We start from the raw sequence: 24,574 nt of genomic DNA, 5'->3' as shown, positions 1-24,574 counted from the left end.
AGACCTAAAAAGTAGCTTTAGGAAAACCTCTTTCCTATGAACAGAGTGGCCAGCTAGAGTTCTCTTCCTACCCCTCCATCCCCTTATTGTCAGCCATGGAAGAGGGAGACAAGAGTCTGTGTTTTTCTCACCTAAGTACAAAATGGGTTGCCACTGAAGGAAATGTAAAGGAGTGTTGAGGGGCAGCTAGAGAAACATTGTGCCTGGCAGGAATATAAATTGGACTGTCATAAAGTGTTAGTGGCCGTATTTACATCTCTCCCATAAACCTGAACCATCAGGATCAGGGGAAAGGGGGATCAAAGGGAGCTCAGACATTTAAAGACTGCTCCAAAAAACATGGTGTTGGCTTCTATAGCCTGGAGGCTCAGAAACTGACTTTGAATTTCTTTGTATATGATGATTATTCAGTCTGTCAGTTCCGGGAAACTAAAGGCACTAGTCCTGGTGCATAAAGTGAGATATGTGCATCAATCTGGGCAAGATTCATGCCCTGTTTTCTTCAAGTCTGGGACATGGATTCAAGCTCTAATCAGTCTGAACTGTCACTTTAAAAAACACTTCCACACTTGTGAAGATATGCTGATATGCTTCAGGTATGAGAGTTGTACTTGTGACTAAAGGTATATGTGTAACAAATGTACTGTTGGGCACTGCTGGTTCCAGCCCTCAGAAACCCTGCTGCTTTACTGCATTACACTTCTCATCTGTTTGCTGTAGCAACTTCAAGTCATTTACTATAATGTCAGAATAAGAATACCTAGAGCAAGAAGGTTTGGAGAGAACTCACAAATGTGAATGTACTTTAGGAAATAATAGTAAAATTAAGCAGAACATAATTTTGTCATTTATTGCAGAGGGATACACCTGTACTTTTGTATGAAGCCAATTTCAAAGAAATGACCACTGTAGCTGTCCCCTCCAACGGAGCAAGTTTGTGACCACAGCATTAATTGCTGTTATTGTCCTGGATTAAAGCAGCACCCTCCTTTGCTGCCAATGGTTCTGCACTTGTAAGAGGATGCTTGTCTAATCAGATGTTGCTGGCCATGTCATGGCTTTATGAAGTTAGCTTTGTTCTGATGTACAGTAATTATATTTAAGTTGCGCTAGGCTGCACAGTTTAAATGAATAAATGACACTGGGGCACATCCTGGCTGTAAAAGTTCTTGGAGTTAGTTTATTTAGAAGAAAAGAGGAGAAGGAAATTAAGTCCCCAGTCCTGTTACAGGGTGTGTGTAGATTACTGCATCTGTGCAGAGTGACAGAGCAAGCCAAGGAATAATATAATATAGTATGCTATTAAAGAGGAAAAAAATTTGATGGTACCAAATATTTAGTATTACTAAATAGTCCTTATAGTCCTGTCATACAATCTATTCTGTACCTGAACAGCCTAAAACTCACACACATGTAGGTGTTTAGGTTCTTTCTGTGTTACAGATGATTCAAACTCAAGATTCACTTATTTGAAAAAAGTGGTTTTGTCAAGTTAAAAAAGGTCAAACTTCTTGTGTTTTCTCATGTTTACTTCTATATATGCTAGAAGAAATGAGTCTGCCAGGTGCAAAGACACACTTTATGACTCAGACATGTTGATAATTCTATGGAGACTTAATGTGAACCTGTATTTTGAACTTCCTTAGCTCTGGCTGAGCTGAAATGCTTGATTCTTAATTCAAAGTGGTTATTTATTTTTAAAATAATTTTAGCCACTGTAAAGAAAATTTCCATAAGGGAAGCACTACCAGGCTTTTTAACTAAAGTGGTGCAAATAGTATCTTTACAATGTGGTGCCTATTGTACTTAAGGCTTGATCTACAATAAGCACAATGCTCCTTCCTATTCCCCATCTAAAAGAAAGGTGATTTTCTTTATTCAGACCTCTTTATCCAAGAAAGAAAGGGAGAGGAGATAAATACAGCTCTTTGTAGTACTGCTTAGAACTAAAGGTTGATAATAAAGTGCAGTGCTGTTTTTAGATGTTTCAAAATGTAAAACAGATGAATTCACACCTTCTCATAAATGGAGTGATCTAGTTAAAACTTTGAGAAATGAATTCCTGGCTCTGCTTCTTTTTACAGAGAAAAATAACATAATAGCCTTCTGGGGCAAGATCTTTAAAGATTTTCAATGAGATTTATGTGGCAGAAAGAGCTCTCAGAGACAAATCGATATAACTAAGTACAGCGCTCTCATACAATCACGCTGATCAGGAAAACTGGCTGCATCATCACAGGGCTGTCATTTTCTCACTTGCACTGTGTGAGATTGCCTGAGGTTTCGCACAACATTGAAATCAAACCCTCCAGTTGACAGCAGCCAGTGACAGCAAGGGGTTCAGGGCAAAGGAACTGTATCTTCTTGAGCTTGTGGCTTGTTAAACACATTTCTTTTTCTGACAGACTCGAGATTCCCATTTCTTGGCACCATATTACCTGCACAGACACATTCTCAGGTTGCATCTCTCCATTTATTAGGTAACTTTTATACACAAATGTGCAGCCAGAGATTTTAAGGAAATGTACATTCTTGCACTGTTTATACATCCAACACCTTCCTTTATTTGGGGTATTTTTAATCGATCTATTTGCAAAGAACAGAAAGACAGTGCCTCATCTTGAAGTGCTAAGATAAATCTCATCTTCATTTCTTCACTCCCTCATCATCAGATGAACCAGTTCCATGGTGTGTTTTTCCTCGGCTCCTTCTGCTTCGTGCTAATTCCCACTGCACGTACCCTGGGCACCACTCTGGTTTTGTTTTGCTGCTGTTAGGCACTGTCTGGTTGGTTACAGCAGGGCTCTGCTCTTCTCAGTACTGCCTGGAGAAAATGGTAGTTCCCGCCCAGGCAAGCTTATGCAGAATAGGTAGCAAACATCTGAAGGAATTCAGGGGTAGACCAGTAAAATCAGGAAATGAGGGGCTCAGCCTGCCTAGACACTTCTGAAAATCCTGTTAGATGTCTACATGCAGGTCAACACACTTATACACAGCTGTAAACCTGGATTGGCATCCAAAAAGGAGGAGGACATGCCCACTGAATGCCATTTCAGTGTTTCCTGGATGAGCACAGACTCTGCTTGTTCAAATGCACACACTGGTCTCACGTATGTACACGAGTTATACAGAACCTGTGCAGGTCGGGGCAGTTTAAGATATGCACCACGGAGGTATTAAAGAAATGGGAATATAAAGTTGTACTTGCAAAAAAATGAAGGCTAAAGATATTTATTTGTGTGCATGTGTGTAACTGTGGCTTAGCAATACAAGCTTGCTGCTTGTGGACATTAAAACCATGAAGCAGTGTGAAAAAGAGATACTATCCAGTATTTTTATGGAAATGTCCCTCACAGATTTTTAAGGTCAGTTCTGCTACTTAGCTATTAATCTTAAATACATGAGAAAAAAATCACATGAGAAATTAGTCAAAATGTTAGCTGTACTGGTAATAAGAGGTGGAGAGCATACAAATTAGGGAGAGAGAAGGAAAAAGAAAGGAACTGAAAGGATCAACACAGGGGAAAAGAAAACCTCAGGAAGAAAACAAACATTCCCTGTAAATATCTTCAAGGTAACAATGTAAATGAAGGAAGGAAATTACACCAAGTCTCAGAAGAAAACAGAAAAAGAAGTAATGGCCATAAACAAAGAACAAAAAAGTTCAGCCTAAACATGAGCAAAACTCTAAGAGTAATTAGGCTAGTGAAAATTTTGAAGGTAGCTGAGGTGCAATCAATGCACATATTCAAGAAGACTGGACTGAAAATAAAAAGATTAAGAGAACACATCCATTAAAGTTGAGAGGAAACAAATTTAAACAATTTAAGTTTTGAGAGAAAACAAAGAAGAAAGTGTTCCCTGGCACCCTGTTGGTGATTTTTCTCCACAATGACCTGGTAAACTTCAGATTGGCACAGTGATTAAATTGTGTTGCTCGCAACATGCCTGTTCTCTCACGGCACCTGCTTGTTCATAATTTTTTTTTTCTTTTGTGACGGCTGAAGTCAGTCCTGTCCTTTATTTTTTTATCTTATTTGACTTCTCAGCAGTTTTAATTCAGCCACAGCATCTCCTCATCATTTTGTTCCCTTTCCATCCAGCTCCTTTAATCATTCTATAGACACAGATGCTGCTTTTGCAGTGGACACTGATTTGACTGCACACTCCTTCAGCTGTGTTTGCCTCAAGCATTTAGAATTCTGCCTTGTTCCAAGAGAGCCTGTAGCTGTTCAGGTGTAGGTGATGGTTAAAAGCTGTGAACCCTAGTTCAACCTGGGTCTGGTTTTCAATAGGCATTTTCCTTCGGGAGACATCTGTGTTTCACTAAGTACATTATGATTTAGTACGTAGCATAGATGCTGTTTCATCAGCAGTATCTCCTTGATGTTTTGACAAACTGTAAATTCATGCTTTTAAAATCTCAGTTACCTGGATGCCAAGGTTTCATTTCAAGGTTCAACTTTCAGCTCAATATAGATGCTCATTAAAGTCAAGGGAAGGACCCTCTTGACTCAGATGAGTTAAGAAAGAGACCTTATACTTCTATTCAAGCTTAAGAAACCCAGAACATAAATTTGCCATTTGGATCCTTTACTGTGCAGTCACTACAACTTCCACTTCTGCTGTCACAGATGGTATTCCAATTCCACAGTCTGTTTTAAGCCCTCACACAACTCTCCATACCTTTGTACGCAAGTGCTCAAAAGCCATAACAGGCTTACCCTTCCAATTCCAAAAGTCAAGAAGTGCTTCTTTCTGCCTTTTCAAATGGGTAATAGACTCTCATCTAAAAAAAGGAGTTGGGCAGCTACATAACCTTGATGACCTGTGCCAAAAGAGCTTTGTGGTGTTCCAGTAGCTCTTTTCACGGAAAAAGCTTGAACCCAAGTTTCCTAGTTTGTAACAAAGAGATAGGACGATAGAGACATAGCCCTGCTATGGATGCAAGGGCAGGTTGGCTCAGCAGTGAGGAGCTTGTGCCTGCCCAGGGACACTGACAGGAGACAAAGGGGAGAGAAAGGAAAGACAAAGTTCATAGTCCCTTAACATTTTTCTCCTCATTTTGCCATTCTAAGGTTGCCCTTGCTGGGGTTAATTAACAACTATGAATGCCAGTGCTAGAGGAATAAAGCAGATTGCAGTTTTTACCCCTCTCCCACATTTTCTATAGCTGTGACTGGACCTCAGGATGTAACCCCTGTAAATGCTCTCTTATTACTTTCCTACTAATTAGTCTCATTTCATTTATGAGGTATATTATCTGGGGATTTTATATGGTTTAACACATTAAAAAATAAAGCTTCTTGACATTTGAAAATACTCTCACTTTGGAGAAACTGTCACTCCTCTTCACATCTGCACACAAGGGGATGGTTGAAAGAGTCATTTGGGGATAAAGAAGCGTTCTCCTCACAGCAATGGCTATGCAAAGTGTTAAGGAGGCCATGCCACGCTGGCTTAATGTGAGCACTTGTGTCTTATAGCTATGTGCCACAAATGTTTAAAGCCTGGATTCAACTCATGTAACTATGGGCATTAGACTGTTCAGAAAGATAAAAGAAGTGTCACCCTTTGCTTCTCAGACAAGAGGGGGTGATTCATCCTGCCTAAGACATGAACTAGTCTCTGGAGACATGGCTTTCTCCCTCCACTAATCACAGCAGGGGCCTAGGGGGCCATAGCTGTGACTTCAGTGTCTGCTGCTTGGTAGGATGTGATTCAGCCTTAGAGTTCAGTACAATAAAAGAACTTACTAGAAGTTCTTGATTTTGGGGTATTCTATTTTTTCTACGGGTGCAACTGACTGCAAGTTCTAACTCCAAACATGGCCTGCAAAAGCTGGTTGTGCCCTCCACAACTGTGTACATATGTGCATGCAAGCTGAAGGAAAATGTCACTGAAAAGTCATCCTAGAGCAGCAGAAGCCAAATGAGCACAATTCCTCCCCTGTGTTGGCTAAGGCACTTAAAAATCCAGAGGCCATTCTGCAGAGCCAGGTGCACTCACGGCTTGCTGGTATTCACCTTTAGCAGAGTAACAGCCTTCCATCTGTTCTCCACTATCACCTCCTTGGGAAGTGGGGAGTGGGATTAATGAGGACTAAACTTCTGATAGTGCCATGCCAGAAGTCAAAAGAGGAGCTTCTTTATCTCTGTTCACTGGAACCTGTTCTGAAGGGGTGTCTCCTCCAGGCTTGCCTTCTCTACACATGCCTCCTTGTAGGGGAAAATTGCTGAACAAAAGAAACTGAGTTCAAGTGAACAACTTCAGTTGTATTACAAGTTTTAAGACATAAGGATGTGATCTATTCTGAAAGTCCCTGATGATTTATTTAGTGGGCATATTTTTACATTGTTTCCTTTAACATCAGAGAAAATGTGCCTTTGGAGAGGCACAGCTTTTATCTCATCCCCTTTAAAATCACACCACAGATCTCAAAAGAAAGGCTATGCCATGCCAGAATTTAAAACATTCACCTTATGGCTGTCACCCAAAGTAGATGAAATATATGCCACTGAGTTTTAAATGAGTGCTTATGCTGCCAGTCATAGTCAGATCCTGAACTGAATGATGTAAGTTCCCTTTGTTTCCCTGAAAGGGATGAAACTGAATCCTTTTACACCAGAAAAGGATCTGGCCCTTAAGTTTCAATGTCTTCCAAACCTAAAGTAATTTTATCCACTTGAATAATTTATCATCATAACCTATTTTTCATTAATTTGACTATGCTCTCGTTCCTCTCGGGCTTGGTACTTACAGCGTAGCTCTACCGCGAAAAACAACAATGTGAAATCAGCACTTTCTTACTCAGCAGATCCCTTTCCTGTGAGAAGTCAGAAAGAGTGCTGCTTAACTTACCATGAAAAGTACTAAAATCTCTCTGTTCCCCCTTCCCTGCTTTCCACCCAGCAGGACCAATGGAGCTGGGGGGAAGTAAACAGGTCAGAATTTTTGGCTCTTGTATTTATGTGACAGTCAACTGAGCTCCGGGGCCACCTGGGCAGCCTGTGGGTCTCTGGGCTGTGACCTGCATGGCCCTCCGGCTGCCGACAGTGAAGTTGTAGCTGCCAGCAGAGCTTGCAAAGCCCCTGCCATGGACAGCAAGTGAAAACAACATGATTTCCCACTTCCAGCTGACGTTCTCAGCTCAACAGAGACAGACAGTCGTGTTTTAAAATTAATCTTAGGCATAAGGATTGCAGAACAGTAGCCACTAAAATTCTAGGGACTGGAAAAGAGATGAAGCTGTTGGTTGATGTGCTGTAAAACATCTCAGGTGCAAACACTTCTGTGCTAATCCTGAGGGATTTGTTTAGCTAAAAGAGATTCTGGAATCGGATTGGGGGGCCCAAAATCAAGAAAGATTTGGGGGCCATTTCTTAAGAAATTGGTTGTTCATACAGAGACCAATAAAGTAACATATAAAGGCATAAGATCTCTCAAGGAAGACAATGAATTTTGAGGCAATACTCCCTGCAATGTATCCAATTCTTTTTTCCTACTTTTCCAAGTAAGTCCTTTCTAAAACTCACATGGCAAATTCAAGATTAGTTTTCCCCAAGAAAGCATATGCAATACATTGTAAAAATAGGAACTTTCAAAAGAACTTTAAATTTTTCTTTGCCATAGGACATCATTTATTACAAGAATATTCTTCAAATTTAGACAGTCTCTAACATATGACTAAGTCTGAAGTCACTTTTTCTGTCAAAAGGTAAAGGGCAAATGAGTTATAAGGGCAGCTGGGTCATCAGAATTCATTCTCTTTGGACCTGATGTAGTAAAAAAATCCTCAGTCTTCCAAACAACTAAAGTCCCAAAAGACCACAAATCCTAGCCTTGCAACAGGCCAACTTATCCAACACAAAGGTCAGCATCATTAAACAGAATAAACAAACCAATCCTAGAGCCAGAAATGACAGATCTGCCTGGGAGGCAAAGGAGTCATGCAGCTGTCTCTCTGGGCCTCCTTCATTTCCACACTTGCACAGTCCCAAACTTCTTTGTACAAACACAAACCCACACACACACACACTCATGTGTTTCACTTCCTACACATGTGTGCACACATATGCCTGCCTGTACAATGCATGCGTGCATGGGACCAGGCAAAAATCCCCTCAAAACATGGGAATCCATGAGATGGGCCATTACCAAACAGTATGGAAGCACCAGCTGATGGAACTGGGCTCTTCTTCTGATGTACTGTCCTCTGGACCTCTAGCCTTACTCCTCACTGCCTTGCAGGAAGTAGTGTTTTGGTCAGGGGTTAACAACAGCTTGCATAGTAAGGAACCTGTTTCTACTTCCAGCTCTCACGACCATCTCACTGGTTTCTGCCAGTCAAGGCTGGGCTAAACTCTGTGCTCATTCCTCTGCCTGCTACCAGCTGAAAAGGCACAGGATATATTCCCACCAGCCCTGCTACTGGCACACAACACTCCCAGTGAGGATCGTGCTCCAGCCTGCACTTCCACCTTCCATTACTGCCCTGGACCAGCAGCCACCAATCCTCCTGCAGCAACCAGCACACGTGGCAGCACAAGACCAAGAAGAGAGGATGCTCCTCTCTTTTTGTGATGTTTATCCATGGCCCCCTCTACCTATCCGCAACCCCAAAAGCTCTCAAACAATTCCTTTTCAAGGAACCAAGGAAGTATCTTAGGCACTTTGAAGCCAAGTACTTTTCACAGATGAGAGCACAGCTGTTTGCATGCTTATTTCCTTCTGTCACCATGCTGGAATATATCCTGTGCTTAGAGTCATACTAACCTCTAATGGATCTGGGGAGGATACAGACTTTACAAAACTACAGGCAGTAACAGCTGGCTGTGAATCCAGCAGGGAGATCTGCTTTCTCCTGCATGTGCATAGCAGGGCCAAACCTCAGCTCCAAGGCAAGGTGACAACGCTGCTGGTTCCTACCCGAGTGATGCCTGTCACACACTGTCCCGAGGTGCTGAGCAGTGGCCTTGGAGCTATGAGCTTGAGCTGCCACAGCAGGAGCTCAGCAGCAACTGTGAACCTGATGGCTGTGGAGAGAAGCTCCCACCATGCAGGACCAGCTGCTTGAATTTTCTTTCACTTTTTAAAATTACTTTTATAAGCTTTCAGTATGAAAGAGATTAGGTAAAGCCCCATTCTAGGCTGCTGTGCATGAAATTTAAAATACCCATATTAATGCAGAAACAAACCAGCTACAACATCCAAAGCTAAATGGTGTAAATAAGTAGCTATGCAGTATGAAGAGGACAAATCTCAGCTAGGACTTGACAGATTCAGGTTTTGTTCTCATTTCTACCCTTGACCTGTTCGGTGACTTTGAGTAAGTTGTTGCTTCCTTTCCATTTCTTTCTGGGTCAGGAGCTGCCTGTCATTTTGTGTTCATAGCAGCTGGCATGAAAAGCCCCACTCGTAGTGAAGATCTCTGGACACTACTTCAATAAAACCAATATCTAAATACCTGTTAAAAAATGAACGCAGAGAAGCTTTTTTCTTTCCTTGGTAAAAAGGTATCATGTTGCAATGAGCAAAAACTTCAATGTTCCATTAAGTAAATAAATATATACATACACAACTGCATTTACACCAAACACCCACATATTCAACTATGTTCCTAATTAAAATCTAGAAAACTATTACAGCTTTACTAGATTACTTCCCACCTCTGTACCTCTAGGATATTAAAAGTTTTATTGTCTCTCTTTTAATAGATTTCCCATATCTTACCAATAAGATTTATTTTCTAGCTTTGCATAAAACTCAACTCTGAATGCATTTTTTAAGCCATCATTATCCCAAGCACACGGCACAGAATTGTATTTATGTTACACTGAAACCTCATATTTTTCAGTCTGTATTTGAAAGTAGTTAACATTTTTCAATCCAAATCAATCTGCTTCTCAGCAGTCAGTGCTGATATAAGCCTTTTTCTAGTGTTTTAGGCATCTGTTCTGCCTTTTCTTACCTCTCTCTCCTCACTTACATGTATAAACGTCCATTTATAAGCTGCCAGCTGAAATAGATGCCAAACTTAATCCAACTGCATAAATTCACAACATAAGCTGCAAAAAGTACATCACTGCATGCCTCAAGAATTCACAGCCTCTCTTAAAACGTCTGACAGAATCCCCTGAAATTGTACTGGAAAGATTCAGTACTTTATTTCCACGGATGTGCAGCGAGGTTTTTGTTCTTGCTGTGGGCACTTGATTTCTGATGTAAGTGTTGAGGTATGACTTGCAAGAGCAAAGAGTTCAAGGTCATTTATTTTCTAGTCTCACAGTGAGCAGGGAATTGATATCATATCTGCTAAGCAGAAGCAAAGATCAGGGAACCTTGAAATAGAAGACAGTAGTGTTGCAGATCACATTAAGAACAAATAAACAATGAAAAAACATTGAAAAATAATAATAATTAAAATAAAAGTAATGGGAGCAAAAGGAATGGAAAATCTGTTTTGGGGTAAAGCCATTGAGTTGTCTGAAGGTTTTGAGGGCTTATGAGGTTGGTAGTGTCACACTATTTTGGATGTCTGGTCAAGCCCTGGTTCAAAAACCAGAAAGCAGTAACATACAGATTGATTTTGATTGTTAATGTACAGACACCAACAGAGATGGGATATTGGTTGTAAAATCTGACACATCCTGACAGGTGGAACACACATTTAAAATGTTTGGTTTGGTTTTTGGAAGAAGGAAGAAGATAGCAGCACTGAATGACAGAAATTTTAAACATCAGGGATAAGGAAAAAAAGATGTTTTCCTTTAGATGGTGTGATACCTATTTTTCCTTAATGATAAGGTTTAAAGACAGTTATATATTTGACAATGTTTTTCATCACAACAAAAGGTTAAGGAGCAGCAATTTTGGATGACTTGTTCAACAAGGTCATTAAAAATTCTTATCTTACAGAATTTTAATCATTTTTTATATAAAAAAGAAATTGATAATTGGATATAGAATAGTATTAGCATTTTCAAATGCTGCTGGATTGAGAAATGGCTGCTTTTTGTTTGCCACTTCAAGTGTCCCTCTGGAAACAGAGCTGCAATATTTGATCTGTAATTCTAGTTGGCAGCAAAAACTGGTCACCATGTCAGAACTGTTCTGACAGAGGAAATGACTGAAGTAATGACAGGATGAAACCTGCAGGGAAGTAACTTTATTTTTTTTAGAAAGAAGTAACTTTTTTTTTTTAGAGATGTTGGCTGAGCTTGCATCAGTGGGGTCCCGTGGGTTCCCCTGACCACCATCCCCATCTTTAAATAAGTAACAAGCTGCCTCCAGTGACAAACACTTACCCATCACTGCTGCATCACTTCTGGACCACTGATGTATGAGCTGCTTCTGCCACCAGTGAAAGTTCACAATTTGTCAGCTCAAGAGCCTGTCCTTTGCTAATGGATTACTTTTGGAATGTCTGCTCTAAGTGGAAGGTTTTATTTATTTATTTACTTTTTCTAAAGAGGGCAACACACAGTTTGGGCTCTGGCTTTTTATAGTAGAGTCCCCAGTCTTCTTGGTCATTGTCTTCCAAGTCTCCACAGGAAAAGGCGAAAGGGTGTCAGTGCCAAGCCTGCACAGCCAAGTTCTTTTTTCTCCCTTGAAGACCCTCTCAGGCATGGCAAGGAACTGTAGCAGGCTTTCAAGGATGATACTTAAGCCACAGACTAAGGCATCCACTGGATGAGGCATCATTGCCCTCCCACAGAGATCCTGAGCCCTGGACTCCCAATTTCATCCTTTTCATCTCTTAGTACCAGGATAAATAGTCCCTCCACAAAGGTGCTGTGAAGAGCAACAAAATGACACAACTGACACATTCAGGTATGATTGTATTGTAAGTCACAGGAGAATCACTTATACCCTTATTCATGAAAGGCTTTGAAATCCTTTTGACGAATGAAGTGAGGATTTAGGCAAAGGGAAATACACTTAGTTAGTGAGACTCTGGGCGCAAGCTGGTGCTCCCTTTGTTATCTGTAGCAGGCAGGTGAAGAAAGGGGCCTCTTAAGGTAAACGTGCTCCCTGATGGATAGAGAAATATGCACGGCTGGAGCATGTAGCTGATTTAATCCTACGGCCCCAGAAAGAATGTGAATATGTTATGTGGGGAGTGGGTAGGAAGGGGGAGAAGCAAGGTGGATGTACGGGTCACAGAAATTGCTGTTGCAATACCATCCTCATCAAAGACAATGCACAGTGGTAAATGATGCAGATGAGCAACTCCCTGAGCTCTTACAGGGCTTTACAAACTTCCACCAAAAAGAAACTTCTTACAAGTGAACCACTTATTTCATTTAAATATGTAGCCTGTATAATCAGAGGCTTTGAAGTAGGGAGACAGGTGATCAGGATTTGCCTTTTGATCTTTTCAAATTGTTTTAGCAAGTAACAACTACGCCTGAAGTCTTTTCTGGGAAACTTTATTAGCAACGATGTTTACAACAATCTTAGAGACCAAGGTTCTCTTAGTACTGCTGTTAAATAATCCTCCAGAAACTGAAACCTTACAAAGCAAACTTAGGGTCTACAAATCACATCATCAGTTTTATGTAAATTCAACTAAAATCCCCAATCAAATCAGCTACAATTCTATTCAATGCTCTGTACACAGTCACATTAAAATATTCACAGGATCTGCTGGATTCACGCAGATCTCAGCCCTGTTGTCCATTCATCTACTTGTACCCAATTCAAGTCAATGGATCTTCCAAGAGAACCTCTGGATCAGAGAACAGATCAGGCTTTGAAGCAAAAAAGGACTGACTTTACCAGTAAATCAGAGACCCCGGCACACTTACTAAAGAGCAGCACAAGCTGCCTGGTTATAAGCTCCAGCTGTTCCACTGATCAGCATGAGTGCAATGATAATTTTTACCAAAGGCAACTTAGAGAGGCTTCCCCTCCTTGGTGTCTGTTCTAAAGGACTGTGCTCACATTTCACATTCCCCACAACTCCTGAAATTAACAGGAACGTTCCCAGCCACTGCTTTTAGACAGCCCGTACACAGAAAGACACTGTGGTTTGAACAAAGGAAGCAGAGTATTTTTTACCTTTTGTTTTTTGTTGTCAAGACAAGGAAAACAAAATTGCTTCAGGCAATCTTCCTAGCCCACACTTACACAGTGAAAAAAGGGAAAATAGCCCACTTTTGAAAACACAGTTATCATCTACATTTTCTTGTAAAAAGCCTAAAATTCATTAACTGCAGTAACTGGAATGCAGAAATTGTTTTAAAAGTTTGGTATTTCCCAAGCAATTTCTGGGTCAAAGAAGAAAAAAAAAGAACAGATCTGGGTTCCTCCCCCGAAACAGCCTATCTGATAAATTCAATCTAGTTTTTATGAAAATATTTATGAATAAGATTGCAGTCTTCTTACAGCTGAAAAGTGAAATTGTATATAGGAATAATGAAAGTAATGTTAAACTATGAGCTAACAGTTCCACTGGGGTACTTTGGTGATGTCAGATATGCTGAGAGAAATTTGCTAAGCAATCATACACCTGAAAATGAAGTCATTTTCTATTCGTTAAACATATGAAACTGGTCACAGTTAAGAGGGAAAAATAAAATAATGGTTTACACAGTTACAGTTAACCCTCCACCACTGAACCATTTCATCATACTGTTAGAAGCAGATGGGCAACTATACAAAAGAATTCGAAATACAAAAGACTTGTGGACAGGGGAGTTGCTGGTGCTTTTCAAGCTTCCTACTCTTGAGAAGCATTTCAGCTTTTTATTTACAGACTGAAGCTATAAGAAGCTACAATGACTTCTCAAAAGTCAAATGGCAGCAGCATTCAGCAGAGAGCAGCTCCCTGCCTTTACCTTGTTTTTATTCCCTCTTTTATGTTCTAATGGTTTATTATCACTCTCTAAATTACAGAATGTGTTTGTCTTTTTCTTTTCTCTCATCCTCCAAAATGGATTTAAAGCATCAATCCATTAAGAAAAGGCAAATCATAGAAGTTGGAAGAAGTGAGGTAGTGTTGTGGGCTCAAGTGTAAAAAAAACCCCCGTATTTAAGTGCATCTCACATTGCAAGTGTAGAAAAGTATGCTTCTGAAAATACACATACTGATTAGGTCAGAAGTGAAACTTTGGGAAGACATTTGGGTAGCCTGAATGTTTCAGCTTCATTTGTGTCTACTTTGGCACCTGCAATAAAGTGCTTTCCTTGATGTCCATCACACACCTACAGAGAGGTGCTTCAGACAATCGCTGAAGCAGCTGCTCAGGGTAGTGTGGCCATTGGGCAAAAGTTTTCTTCCATGAATCTGCATGAATTCCTTGGGCCAGACTTGTGCACAAATCCATGTTCACAAATCTGCCCTGTATTTTAATACAGACAACCATGGTACATCAGAAAATGCAAAAATGACTGGCCAAAAAGGATCTTTTCTCCTTTAAGGAAGAAAATGTGCAGCTAAGGAGAATAAGGGTTCAATCTGTTCTGCTTATCAGAAAAGAAAGACAAAAAATGACTACACAATTACCTACCACGGGACTGTACTGAGAACCCAGCTTAATGGGAACAAATGGCTTGAAGCAGCAAAATTAAAAGAACAAACAGTGTTGGTAACCAGTGGGAAAAAATACCAACAGACAGTGGATTTTCCATTTCTGGTGCTGTTCAGAAGAAACATCCTTCTAATACAAGCCACAGACATCAAAAAACATCAAGGAAACTGGGTGACTTGAAACTGCACACAACCTTTGAACTATATTTTGGGGACAAACTGCCCTTGTTTTGACAAAAACTGTTCTCAATGAACCTCTCCGGAGCAGCACCCACATAGAGTTTCTAACACACCACTTCACAGTAATGGCCACACTGGTATCTTCTTGTGGAAGAAATCCATTAGACACCAGCCTGATAGAACAAGAAGTTGAGAAAGAAACTGAACTTGTTAATGTAAACTACATGTACATTCTCTGCAAAAAGAAACTGCCATTCTCTTGCTTCATAAGTACCTTTTTCTTCAAGTCTTATAACAGTGATTTAAAAACAAAACTCCTCAATCTTCCACACACATCTGTGTCACATTTCAGATATGGCATCCACTGTTCAAAGCAAAACTGAGTATCTCCTTTAAATTACTGTACCATTTTCTGTAAAAAAGGGCCCGAACTTTATAACTCTGGTTTAGCAAATTCAAGAAGTAGTAAATTTAGCTGCAAAACTTAAGTTAGGTACATGCTTAAGTGCTCAGCTGAATCAGTTTCTCATAACACCTTCCTCTTCCACAGCAGAGCTCATGCAGTAACTTTGCTGGTCACTGACAACACAGCACTTAGACACAGGAGACAATTGTTAAAGAGCTTTTCCTCCTATTAGCTTTTGAAATGAATACTTTATTACTTCATACAAGACAGTAAAAATAATAAAAATAATCAACAACTTTTCATAAAAATTAAAAGTATTTAAATCCAAATCTTATTTAAAAGCCAAACTTAAAACCAAACTAAAGAAATACTATATTTGCACACGCTTTTAAAGAAGAGATTACAATTTTCTTTTTGATATCAACAGGCACTCTTCATTCATCATCTGCAAGAAACTAGGTTAGGTCTCCATAGGCCACAGTCAGAGTTATTAAGTAAGTAAATATGCCACTGCTTCTGTGCCCTCCTTTTATTTCCTTGCTTCTTCAGTCTCCTCTGGCTCTCTCTCTTGATGCTCTCTTTCCCACCTCAATTCTTTCAACTCCTGTCTGTACTTCCGTTCAATGAACCGTTTCTGATGGGCCATCTGGGGAAAGTTATCTGACACAAGAAGAAATATTTTACATTAATAAACAAACTGGTAACAGAGAAAGCCTCAGCTTGTTTTGTTTTAAACTTTGATGTCATTAGAGGTAGGGGGGAACAACGTTGTTACCATTTTTACTCATTTATTTCTTATAATACATAGTAAACCAGGACTGTGTCCTAAGACTTTGGTTGCTTTATGATTTCTTTACATCTGTTTCTCCTGCTACAAAGCACTGCCAAATCTAATACACCCACAAAAATAAAATATAAAAAATATAAAATCCTGGTATAGCAATATGGCCAGGTATTACCTGGATTTTACATTCTGTTCCCTTAGCAACAGGTGGTCAATACTGAAAAATGAATGGGAAACTACTGTCAATGCTGTCAGCATTTTTTGTCTTGTTCTCACTCCAGAAAGTATGAGCCACTGGTTTCAAGCATTGTACAGATGTTTCCATTATTTTTATTATTGTTTTAGACCATGCAGAATTGACTATATGCCCCACATTATGGCAGGGATCCTAATGGGAAAGTGATAGTGTAGCAAGATGGAATGCAGTAAAATCTGTTCCTGAAAAAGCTAACACTTGGCTATGTACCAGAAGACAGCCTTAGCATAGTCTGAGAGCATGGATGAGTGAAGACTGCTTAAAACAGACCGGACAAGTCTGAGGTGATGAAGAAATAGCTGGGGAGATGGATGCTTCTGCTTTCAAGCATTTGTCCATTGGCTGATATGCAGGTACACATTAGAACTGAGACTATAAAAACAGCTTATATAATTGAACAGAATTTCTCTCACTTTAGCACACTGCTCACAGAATGTGATGTTTTCTGCATGACCAGGGTGCTGACATTCACACGAATTTGTGCTGTGGAGACCTGCACCCTTCATCCAGTCAGAAAGCAAAGGGGTGTAGAGTATGTGACAGGCTGCAGTTGGTGGTAAATCCTGCTGGGATCACACAGAGCTCTGGGATCACCACTGGCTCCCTACCCAGTCTGAGATGAATGCAAAAGGTTACTACACTGACCTTTAAAGCCATAAACAAATTTGGTAGATGTTTTGGCAAAGGGCCGCTCTCTCTCTCACTGGCTATTGAGAGAGAATTCAGCTGAGGCTTCTCAGGGAGGAGTACCTTGGCACCAAGCTTTTTCCTCCTTGGCACCAAGCTTTTTCCTCCTTTTTCTGGGTCCCAGGCAGCATGGATTCTCAGCTAGAGAATATGGTGCACACGCCACATAAACTGCAGGAGTTTGTGGTAGAGCAGAATAACTTTCTACTGCTTTGTTTTATTGGCCAGTGAAATTTGTGCCCTTTACTATATACACTACAGGAATAAAAGGTTTATTCATCAGTTATTTACAACTTGGGCATAGGAGACTATATTTATTTAAACCAGAAAGCAATCTAAACAAAATTGGTTTTAAATTGCTGTTGTTTTCAAAAACACTAGTGCTTTGTTTAATGGAGTTCTGGGATATTTTCTTGCTCATGTGCCCCATAAAATGAAAATCAGATTTTCAGCACTGTGCCTGTAACATGATTCTTTAAGAGCTCAGCTCAGTAGCAACCTGCTCTAATATGTTTAGTATGGTAAGAAGGAAATTCATGTAATAAATTCATCATTGCTATCATATAAATAGGTATCTGAAAACTACTTTCACTTGAAGTTAACTACTTATGCATTAAAAAAACCCAACAAACAAACCAACCAAACCAAGGAACTCCACAACCATATACGTAATAGAACAGGGGCCCTTAAGGGTTGTGTAACCTCCATCCCCAAAGATAATCAAAACTTGACCAGCAAGGCACAGAGAAACTAACTTGAAAGTTGCCTCTGTTTTGAAGGGCAGCCGGAGCACAGACTTCTAGAGGTCTATGGTATTTAAACAAATATGTATGTCAGAAGAGAGCTGTGAAGTCCTTGGATTGATAGGCCACGAAACTCACAGCTCTCTTGAGTGGTGATACTGTCACAAGAAAATTCACTCAAAGAAAACTTCAGTAACATCTTGCAGATACTCAGCAGAGAAGGAAAGTTACATTTTTCTACTTGTCAAATTTACTGGTGGTGAGAAGTATATGCTTAGCAGATGGATATAAAAACATATCTGAACTACAGAGATTCATTGCCTTCTGAAATTTTTAAGCTCTTGAATTTCCAGATGCAGAGATAACAGATTAAAAAACCTTTGACACCTGAGGAACTGCATATGTTTCCTTTGAATGAAATGCAAAAAATTGACTTTCCATGTTCTTCTCAACAGAGAATTTCTGCTGCACAAAATGCTTGTAATCTGTTTGCTTACAGGTCACCCACACCTGGCACTTTAACCCAACTGACCAAAGTTATTTCATATAAGAAGCTTGCCCACAATCATTCTTATCTGAGACTACATTTCAATGAAGGACAGCTCCCATGCTGGCCATGTAGCACATAATTTAGAGAGATGTATACACAGATCCCTGGATCTGCAGCTGATATTAGCCCTTCTTGACAGATAAATATCTATTTAAATTGTTGGGGATCTGTTTATTAGATTTTAACCTAGTCCACTGGTAATCTAAGATCAAATTCTATTTTCTAAGGTCGCATTTTGCTCCTCTCCTCAATTAAAGGGTGAGACAACCAGAGCATCAGTCTCACCCCACTGCATACTTAAGCATGGAAAACCTCAATGAAATTTTATTGCACAGGGTTCCCTGGAAGTTGCATCCTCTGTAGCTGATCAACTCCCTTCAACAAATACCTGTTCGGATCATATTAACTTCAACTGCTAAAAAAGAGTCTTGAAGCTACTAAGAGGAAAACCTGCTGCTTAGAAGCTGACAGCACTTAGCATATGTGTTCTGTTCAGAACTTATCCCCCACAAAACCTGCACCTTGCCTCACTAAAGGACAAGGAAATAAAGTACGAATTCTCTGTTGCCCAAATATCTTACATTTTTCAAGTGCGTCCATTGCAGCTCCCATTTCTGCTTGCTGAATACTGTGAAAGCCAAACAAGAACATGTTACATGAGATCTAAACTGTACAGAATAAACTAAAGTTTCTGACAAAGTGGAGCACTAGTTAAGTCTTTCATAATGAAACTTTTTGGATAACCAGCAGCTAGTAATTCCCAGAGTGCACGATATATCAGCCTTTCCATAAATATGTGAGCAATAGTACTACAGCTCCAGTAGAATATTTTTTAACTTAGATCAATAACAAAATATTCCAGTCCATTCTTCACTAAAGCATTGGCTTTTACTTGAGAGAAAAAAGGGAACAAAATCACAGATGTGTGAATGCAAAAAAAGCAATATTTTTATAACCACCACCAGATTTGGTAGCATAAAATGAGGCTTTTGGGGCTCATAGCTGAAGTCTTTGAACCCTTAGAACCATTCCAAAATGCCTAGACGTAGTAACCTCAGAAAAAAAAATCCGTAATAGTGTGGCACTCAACTTGCCAGTGTAAATTGCATAGTAATCCAGGAGCAAATCCCAAAATAAAGACACTATTTCCTGGAAGCTGTTCTGCATTTTCTAGTCTGAGGGCCACAAATAGCTAGCCCCCTTGAAGGCAAGGTCCCCAAAAAAACCTTAAGATCCAAAATTATGCTGACATTGAACCCTTCAAGTATTCCTAAAGCAGAAAAGTTTGAAGAAGGCTCTACAGTTTTCCTTTTCTAAGGCAAGCCATACAGCTGTCTATCTCCATGTCTAGTCATTTTGGACACCACCACACTCTTACACCATGTGATTAATTTTTTACTGTACCTTGGCCCTTTACCACATCCTATTCTTTCCCCTTTGAAGTAAACAGCTACTGTGTATGTCCTGGCATGAGAAGGTCCCACTGTCTGCAAGGTCCTGAAAGAAGAAATATTTTATTCAGGCAGGGAGCATTAAAACACAGAATCTGTTTGTTGCACATAGATCACCAAGCTTTCAGTCTGGTCAATACATATAGTGCAATTAATGCAAAACAAGGAGAAAGGGTTGAAGGGTCTGTATAGATCACATTAACCCAGAGATTACCAGAACAGTATTTTTATCGACCACATTTATTCCTCCAGGCTCACTCAGGAGCACCACACGAAAATTAAAACTTTATTTAACCTATAAGCAAAAATGCAACCTATAACATGAAGTGTTCACACTTGTAATAAAGTAATAAATTATGCATAGCCGTGCAATTGCAAATAAATACACCCATACAATTATGTGTGCATTGAAAGTTTAGTCCCTGAGAGTTTTGCAGGTAGCAAGGTTTCATAAGGACATTGTATTAGACACAGTAGCTCTCTACACTGAATTATCACAGTACAAAGAAATTTTCCATCAGCTTTGAAAAGTTAGTTTGTCACAAAACAAACTTTCCATTTGACCTAAAGTCTAGGACATACATCAACAACCATCTAAAAGGGAAAAAGTAATTCCCTAGATGTGCAAAGAATTGCTTCTTTTGCAGTTTCTTACAGCTATCCCAAATCTCTCCCCACTTTCAGATCAAGTTATGTCTGCTACCTTGTTTCTTTTTAGAAGGAGCACGAATTTCACATCAATTTTTAAAGTATCTAACTAAAGTACTCTCTCTGTGCACTGTGACAAGAGCAAATAAAACCCACCCTAAATTTAAAAGCAATAGTACTGACTGCAGTGAAATAGATAACCCCAAGAAAAGGAATTTAACAAGATAATACGAAGATACCACTGTATTACTAGGTCTGAGCTGTACTATAAAAATCAATTTATCATCACAGCAAAACAAAACAAACATTTGCTACTTGATACTAAGTGGTTTTTACAAAAATGAGGAATTGTTTTTATTGTGTTCATCCCCCTCACTCAACCTTCACACAGAGACACAGAGGAGTCAGACCTGCAGAGCACCGGCTGCAGTGTTAAAGGGATGGCACTTCTGGAATGCAATGTGTGTCACTGTCACTGAGCTGCTACACTGCATTGGAAACCTTACATCAGTACCCATGACAAACACACTGACACTTTCATTCTTCATACCTTTTTGATATAATAATCCCAACAACACAAGCCTTGAACTTTCACAGCTTTATCTCCTCTTTTGGGGGCTAACATTGCACCCTTTCCTACATTACTGAATGGATATAGATGCAATATACAGCTTAAGGTTTATTATTTATTATCTCTTTGAAGCACCTACTACACTATTTAGCAACTGAAAGCAAAAAGGGAAATCTATCCATCCAGCTTCAGGTATCCAACTGAGGTGTACAAGTTAAAAGGTTCACTGCCCTGAGCTATTTGTCATTGTAAAGGGGAACATTTGTGAGCTGAACTGCACAATAAAAATGTCCAAAACTTGTGCTGCCCTTCAGTGCCTGACCGTGCATGAGAAACAGTGCCTACAATTGGGTGGTGTAACACAAGGGACTTTTATGTTCGCATAATAATGTCAAGAAACTCCATCTGTTACTAAGAATAGAATAGAGATATCTTGATCTCATAAAAAACCAGCTATTTGTTTAACTCATTTCATTTAATACTGCCATTCCTTACATTAAAAGAAAAACAAATATAAAATTACGCCAATTAAATACTCCACTCCAAAATAAAACCTGTATTTTTCCCTTACAAAGGTAAAACGCTTATTTACTCTTCCTTGTAATGGCTTAAAACACCTAAGCCTTAGAAAACACTGGTTTCAGTATTTTCCAACTTCAAAGAGAGACTAGAGGGCTTGGATAACGACAATAAAAACAAAGGATGGGAAAAACGTAGGGTGAGTGATCACATCTGGCTCCATGTACCAGGAAGATTTATAATTAGCTGGTATCTGTAAGATGCCTGTTCTTACTTGTAAAGAGGAATGTCCGGCTCTTTTCCTTCTGTCCTGAGAGTCAAGCAGCACTGCTGAAGCTGAGATTTAGGATCATTCCAATCTTGATTTAAAATAAACTCCTGTAGGAAGTCCACAAAGATGCTTTTATGATTGAGAGATTGCAGTAAGAGTCTCAAATGCAACAATATGTTAAAACACAGTGCCAGGAAAGTAGGAAACTGACTGATCTTACCTTTAGCCGTGGAAAAAAGCAAACATTCATGAAAGTGTGAACGTATTCCAAATCTTTATCAATGTACAGGGCAGCAATAAAGGCTGTGGGGGAAAAAAGGTACTGTCACTCATCCAAGGAGAACATTATTGGCTTGCACTTCTAGAAACAAGTATCTCTGAGTACTTTAAAGCCATATTCGATTACATTTCAGAGCAGTGATCTGGTGAGGGTATTATCCTGCACACTCAGGAGAAAAAAAATCAAGTTGACCAAGAGATTAAGTGATTTACCCAAATCCACCCAGTCATTTCAGGTGCTAGAAAAAACACTCTGCTCCTAATCTCACATTTTAACCAGGAGACCATGAATACTTACAGATAAATCACTACTGGGTACCATAAAATAATTTAGATATAAATCACTCCTGTTTGTGTGCTATTTCCATTTGCTTACAGGATTTTGCAAAACCCCAGTGGTCAGAATGGCTTGCAAAATACATCAAAATACACAAGATAGGGATAAACTTTTCTGCAGAATATTTATCACTGTTTCCACTTTCTTTGGAAAGAAGGTAGCACAAACTTCCAAAAATGGACTAAAAATAATTTCATTTCTATGTAGCCTTCCCTCTTCTGGAGTGACCATTTTAAAGCCTCCCAAAATGCAGACAAATTACCCACAGAAATATTCACCTGCTGAAGGAACTACTTTGTCTTCCAACAGTGTCAAGAACATATTAATTAAATACTGAAACTGCTGTTAAATAGCTCAACTCAGAGTATAAGCTTTAACTTTGAAGACATGCTTTTGACCTGGTCATCATGACCCCTCAATTTCCAAGCCTTCAACTTTCTATCTGCAATTATGCCTCCTTCATGCTTTCATACAAACTTCAAAAATCTAGGCTAGTCTTCAAAAACCTGGCTTTTCAGAGGTATAGGCATAATTCATTTAGAAACCTGAACATACATTTTTAATAGTGATTTAGGGGATTTCTAATGGCTTTCTTAAACAAGCCCCAAGGAAAAGGAAGTCATTAAGTACTAAGTTATTATAACCAAATTAACTCACATTCCAAGAGATCAGCCAAAGTCTTAGTTCGAAGAGTTACAGGTCTTTTAGTCTTGTCATTAGTGATGGCAAACTCTTGCATACCCAGCTCTTCTGCCACCTTGGCCTGTGTCCTGTTGTTCACCAAAGAACTTCTCAACAGCTGCAAAAGAAAGAAGTTCCATTCCATAGTAACAATTATCAATAACAAACTACAAACTGTAGGAGAGCTGGGGAGAAAAATTACTTTTATCCTTGAGGTTTCTCACTTCTCTCAGTTTACTGACATTTTGTTTCAGGACATCTGAAGTGATTTATATAAACACACACTCTGTCATTCTTCCTTCTGGTGATTTTTCTTTTTGTTTCAATTCTTCTCACCAGTCTTTACTTAGTCTATGGACACATTACTTCTCAATATATGTGTCATGCATGTAAAATGCTGGTTTGTAGCTTCTTTGCCAGAACGTACCATCTCTTCACGAGTCCTGTACTTTCTCAGCTAGTCTGCAGTTTTCTCGTTTAAGTAATACACAGGTGCATATATTTTCCCATGTAAAGTATAAATAAACCATATCCTGGAGTCTATGGAACAGTCCCCAGTATCCACCAAATAATAAATAAATAGGTGGTGACTAAAACAAATATACATTAAATCAAGATAATTCATTGTTTCAGAGCTAGCAGATGAGGACGCTGCTCCATTCCTTTGGCCAGAGAAAAAAATACTCAGTAGGACAGCCTGTATGTACTATGTGCTCTGCTAGAAGGCAGCACAGCTGAGCCAATGCATCCCTGACAAGGATCTGCCCTAACATGTTCCTTATATGACAGTGTGTCCCCCAAAATACTTAACCTTGGCTCCAGGCATATTACTAAAACATAGAGCTCTACCAAAGATATAATCCCACACAGCTTAAAGGAGTATTTGGAATTCTAGGGGGAATTTCTGAACCTTTGGCAAGGTCAGCTTTTTTCCTGTTTGCGTTTTTGCTTTAAATGGAACAGCATTAAAGAAGTTAGAGCTACTATAGGAGGTAAGAGTGAGAAGTGAAGAATGTCTCTTTTTTCCCCTGTTTATGTGCAATCTAGAGTTGAGACGCTGCACACACATTTTCTTCTTTCTTTGTCTTCCATATCACATCTGCTCAGCTTATTAGATCCAAGTTTATGCTACATGGCCCCAGCACGTCAACTGAGCTTATGAAAAATCAAGATTTATTTGCTGCACTTGATACTTCATCTCTCACAACAGATAAATAAAGAACAGTATGTTCATAATTTGTTTGTCAAAGATGCATGAAGCAGATACTCACAACCTGATCTTCATAAACTAGGCAGACTGCAGATAGCATTATTACCTGCCTCCCCTCCATAACCTTTGCCTAAACCCATTTTCTACTTGTTCCTTTTCAAAATTCTTTGAAGTCCTTAAGATAAATAAACTATACTTTCCCCAACAATATCCTAAGTACCCTAAGTACAGTACCCTAATATGTGACCTATGAGACAGCACTGCAGTGTCCCATGACAAAAATCTGCTCCTTGTAATGGAAGAAGGAGGATTTCTTCTGTTGTGTTTGCAGACCATTTATTTTGATGGGATCCATAATCAGGATTAGTAGTATCATAAAACAAAGAGCAACATATACACTACCCAGTGAATTACAGATGGAAAAAAAAACCCCAGCTATCCTTTTAGCACTGTGGTTATCAACTTACT

The 24,574-nt window shown here is 39.4% G+C and overlaps 1 protein-coding gene across 2 annotated transcripts in view; it reads right to left on the bottom strand.

Moving 5' to 3' along the window:
• Nucleotides 1-12,414: 12,414 nt before the first annotated feature.
• Nucleotides 12,415-24,574, bottom strand: part of DROSHA (drosha ribonuclease III) — a 75,756-nt gene continuing 63,596 nt past the window's right edge. For both annotated transcript variants that reach the window (XM_008637177.2, XM_017738725.1), the window contains exons 27-32: nucleotides 22,873-23,014; nucleotides 21,820-21,902; nucleotides 21,603-21,706; nucleotides 19,544-19,636; nucleotides 18,721-18,767; nucleotides 12,415-15,779 (exon numbers count right to left, since the gene is read on the bottom strand). In XM_008637177.2, the coding sequence (XP_008635399.1) occupies nucleotides 15,649-15,779; nucleotides 18,721-18,767; nucleotides 19,544-19,636; nucleotides 21,603-21,706; nucleotides 21,820-21,902; nucleotides 22,873-23,014 (600 nt within the window). In that variant the 3' untranslated portion in view covers nucleotides 12,415-15,648. The remainder of the gene's footprint in view (nucleotides 15,780-18,720; nucleotides 18,768-19,543; nucleotides 19,637-21,602; nucleotides 21,707-21,819; nucleotides 21,903-22,872; nucleotides 23,015-24,574) is intronic.

The sequence above is a fragment of the Corvus brachyrhynchos genome, unplaced genomic scaffold (assembly GCF_000691975.1).
Source record: "Corvus brachyrhynchos isolate BGI_N302 unplaced genomic scaffold, ASM69197v1 scaffold23, whole genome shotgun sequence".
Taxonomy (NCBI): domain Eukaryota; kingdom Metazoa; phylum Chordata; class Aves; order Passeriformes; family Corvidae; genus Corvus; species Corvus brachyrhynchos.
Note: the sequence above shows the minus strand (reverse complement) of the source record. Positions and strands in the feature narration are given on the sequence as shown.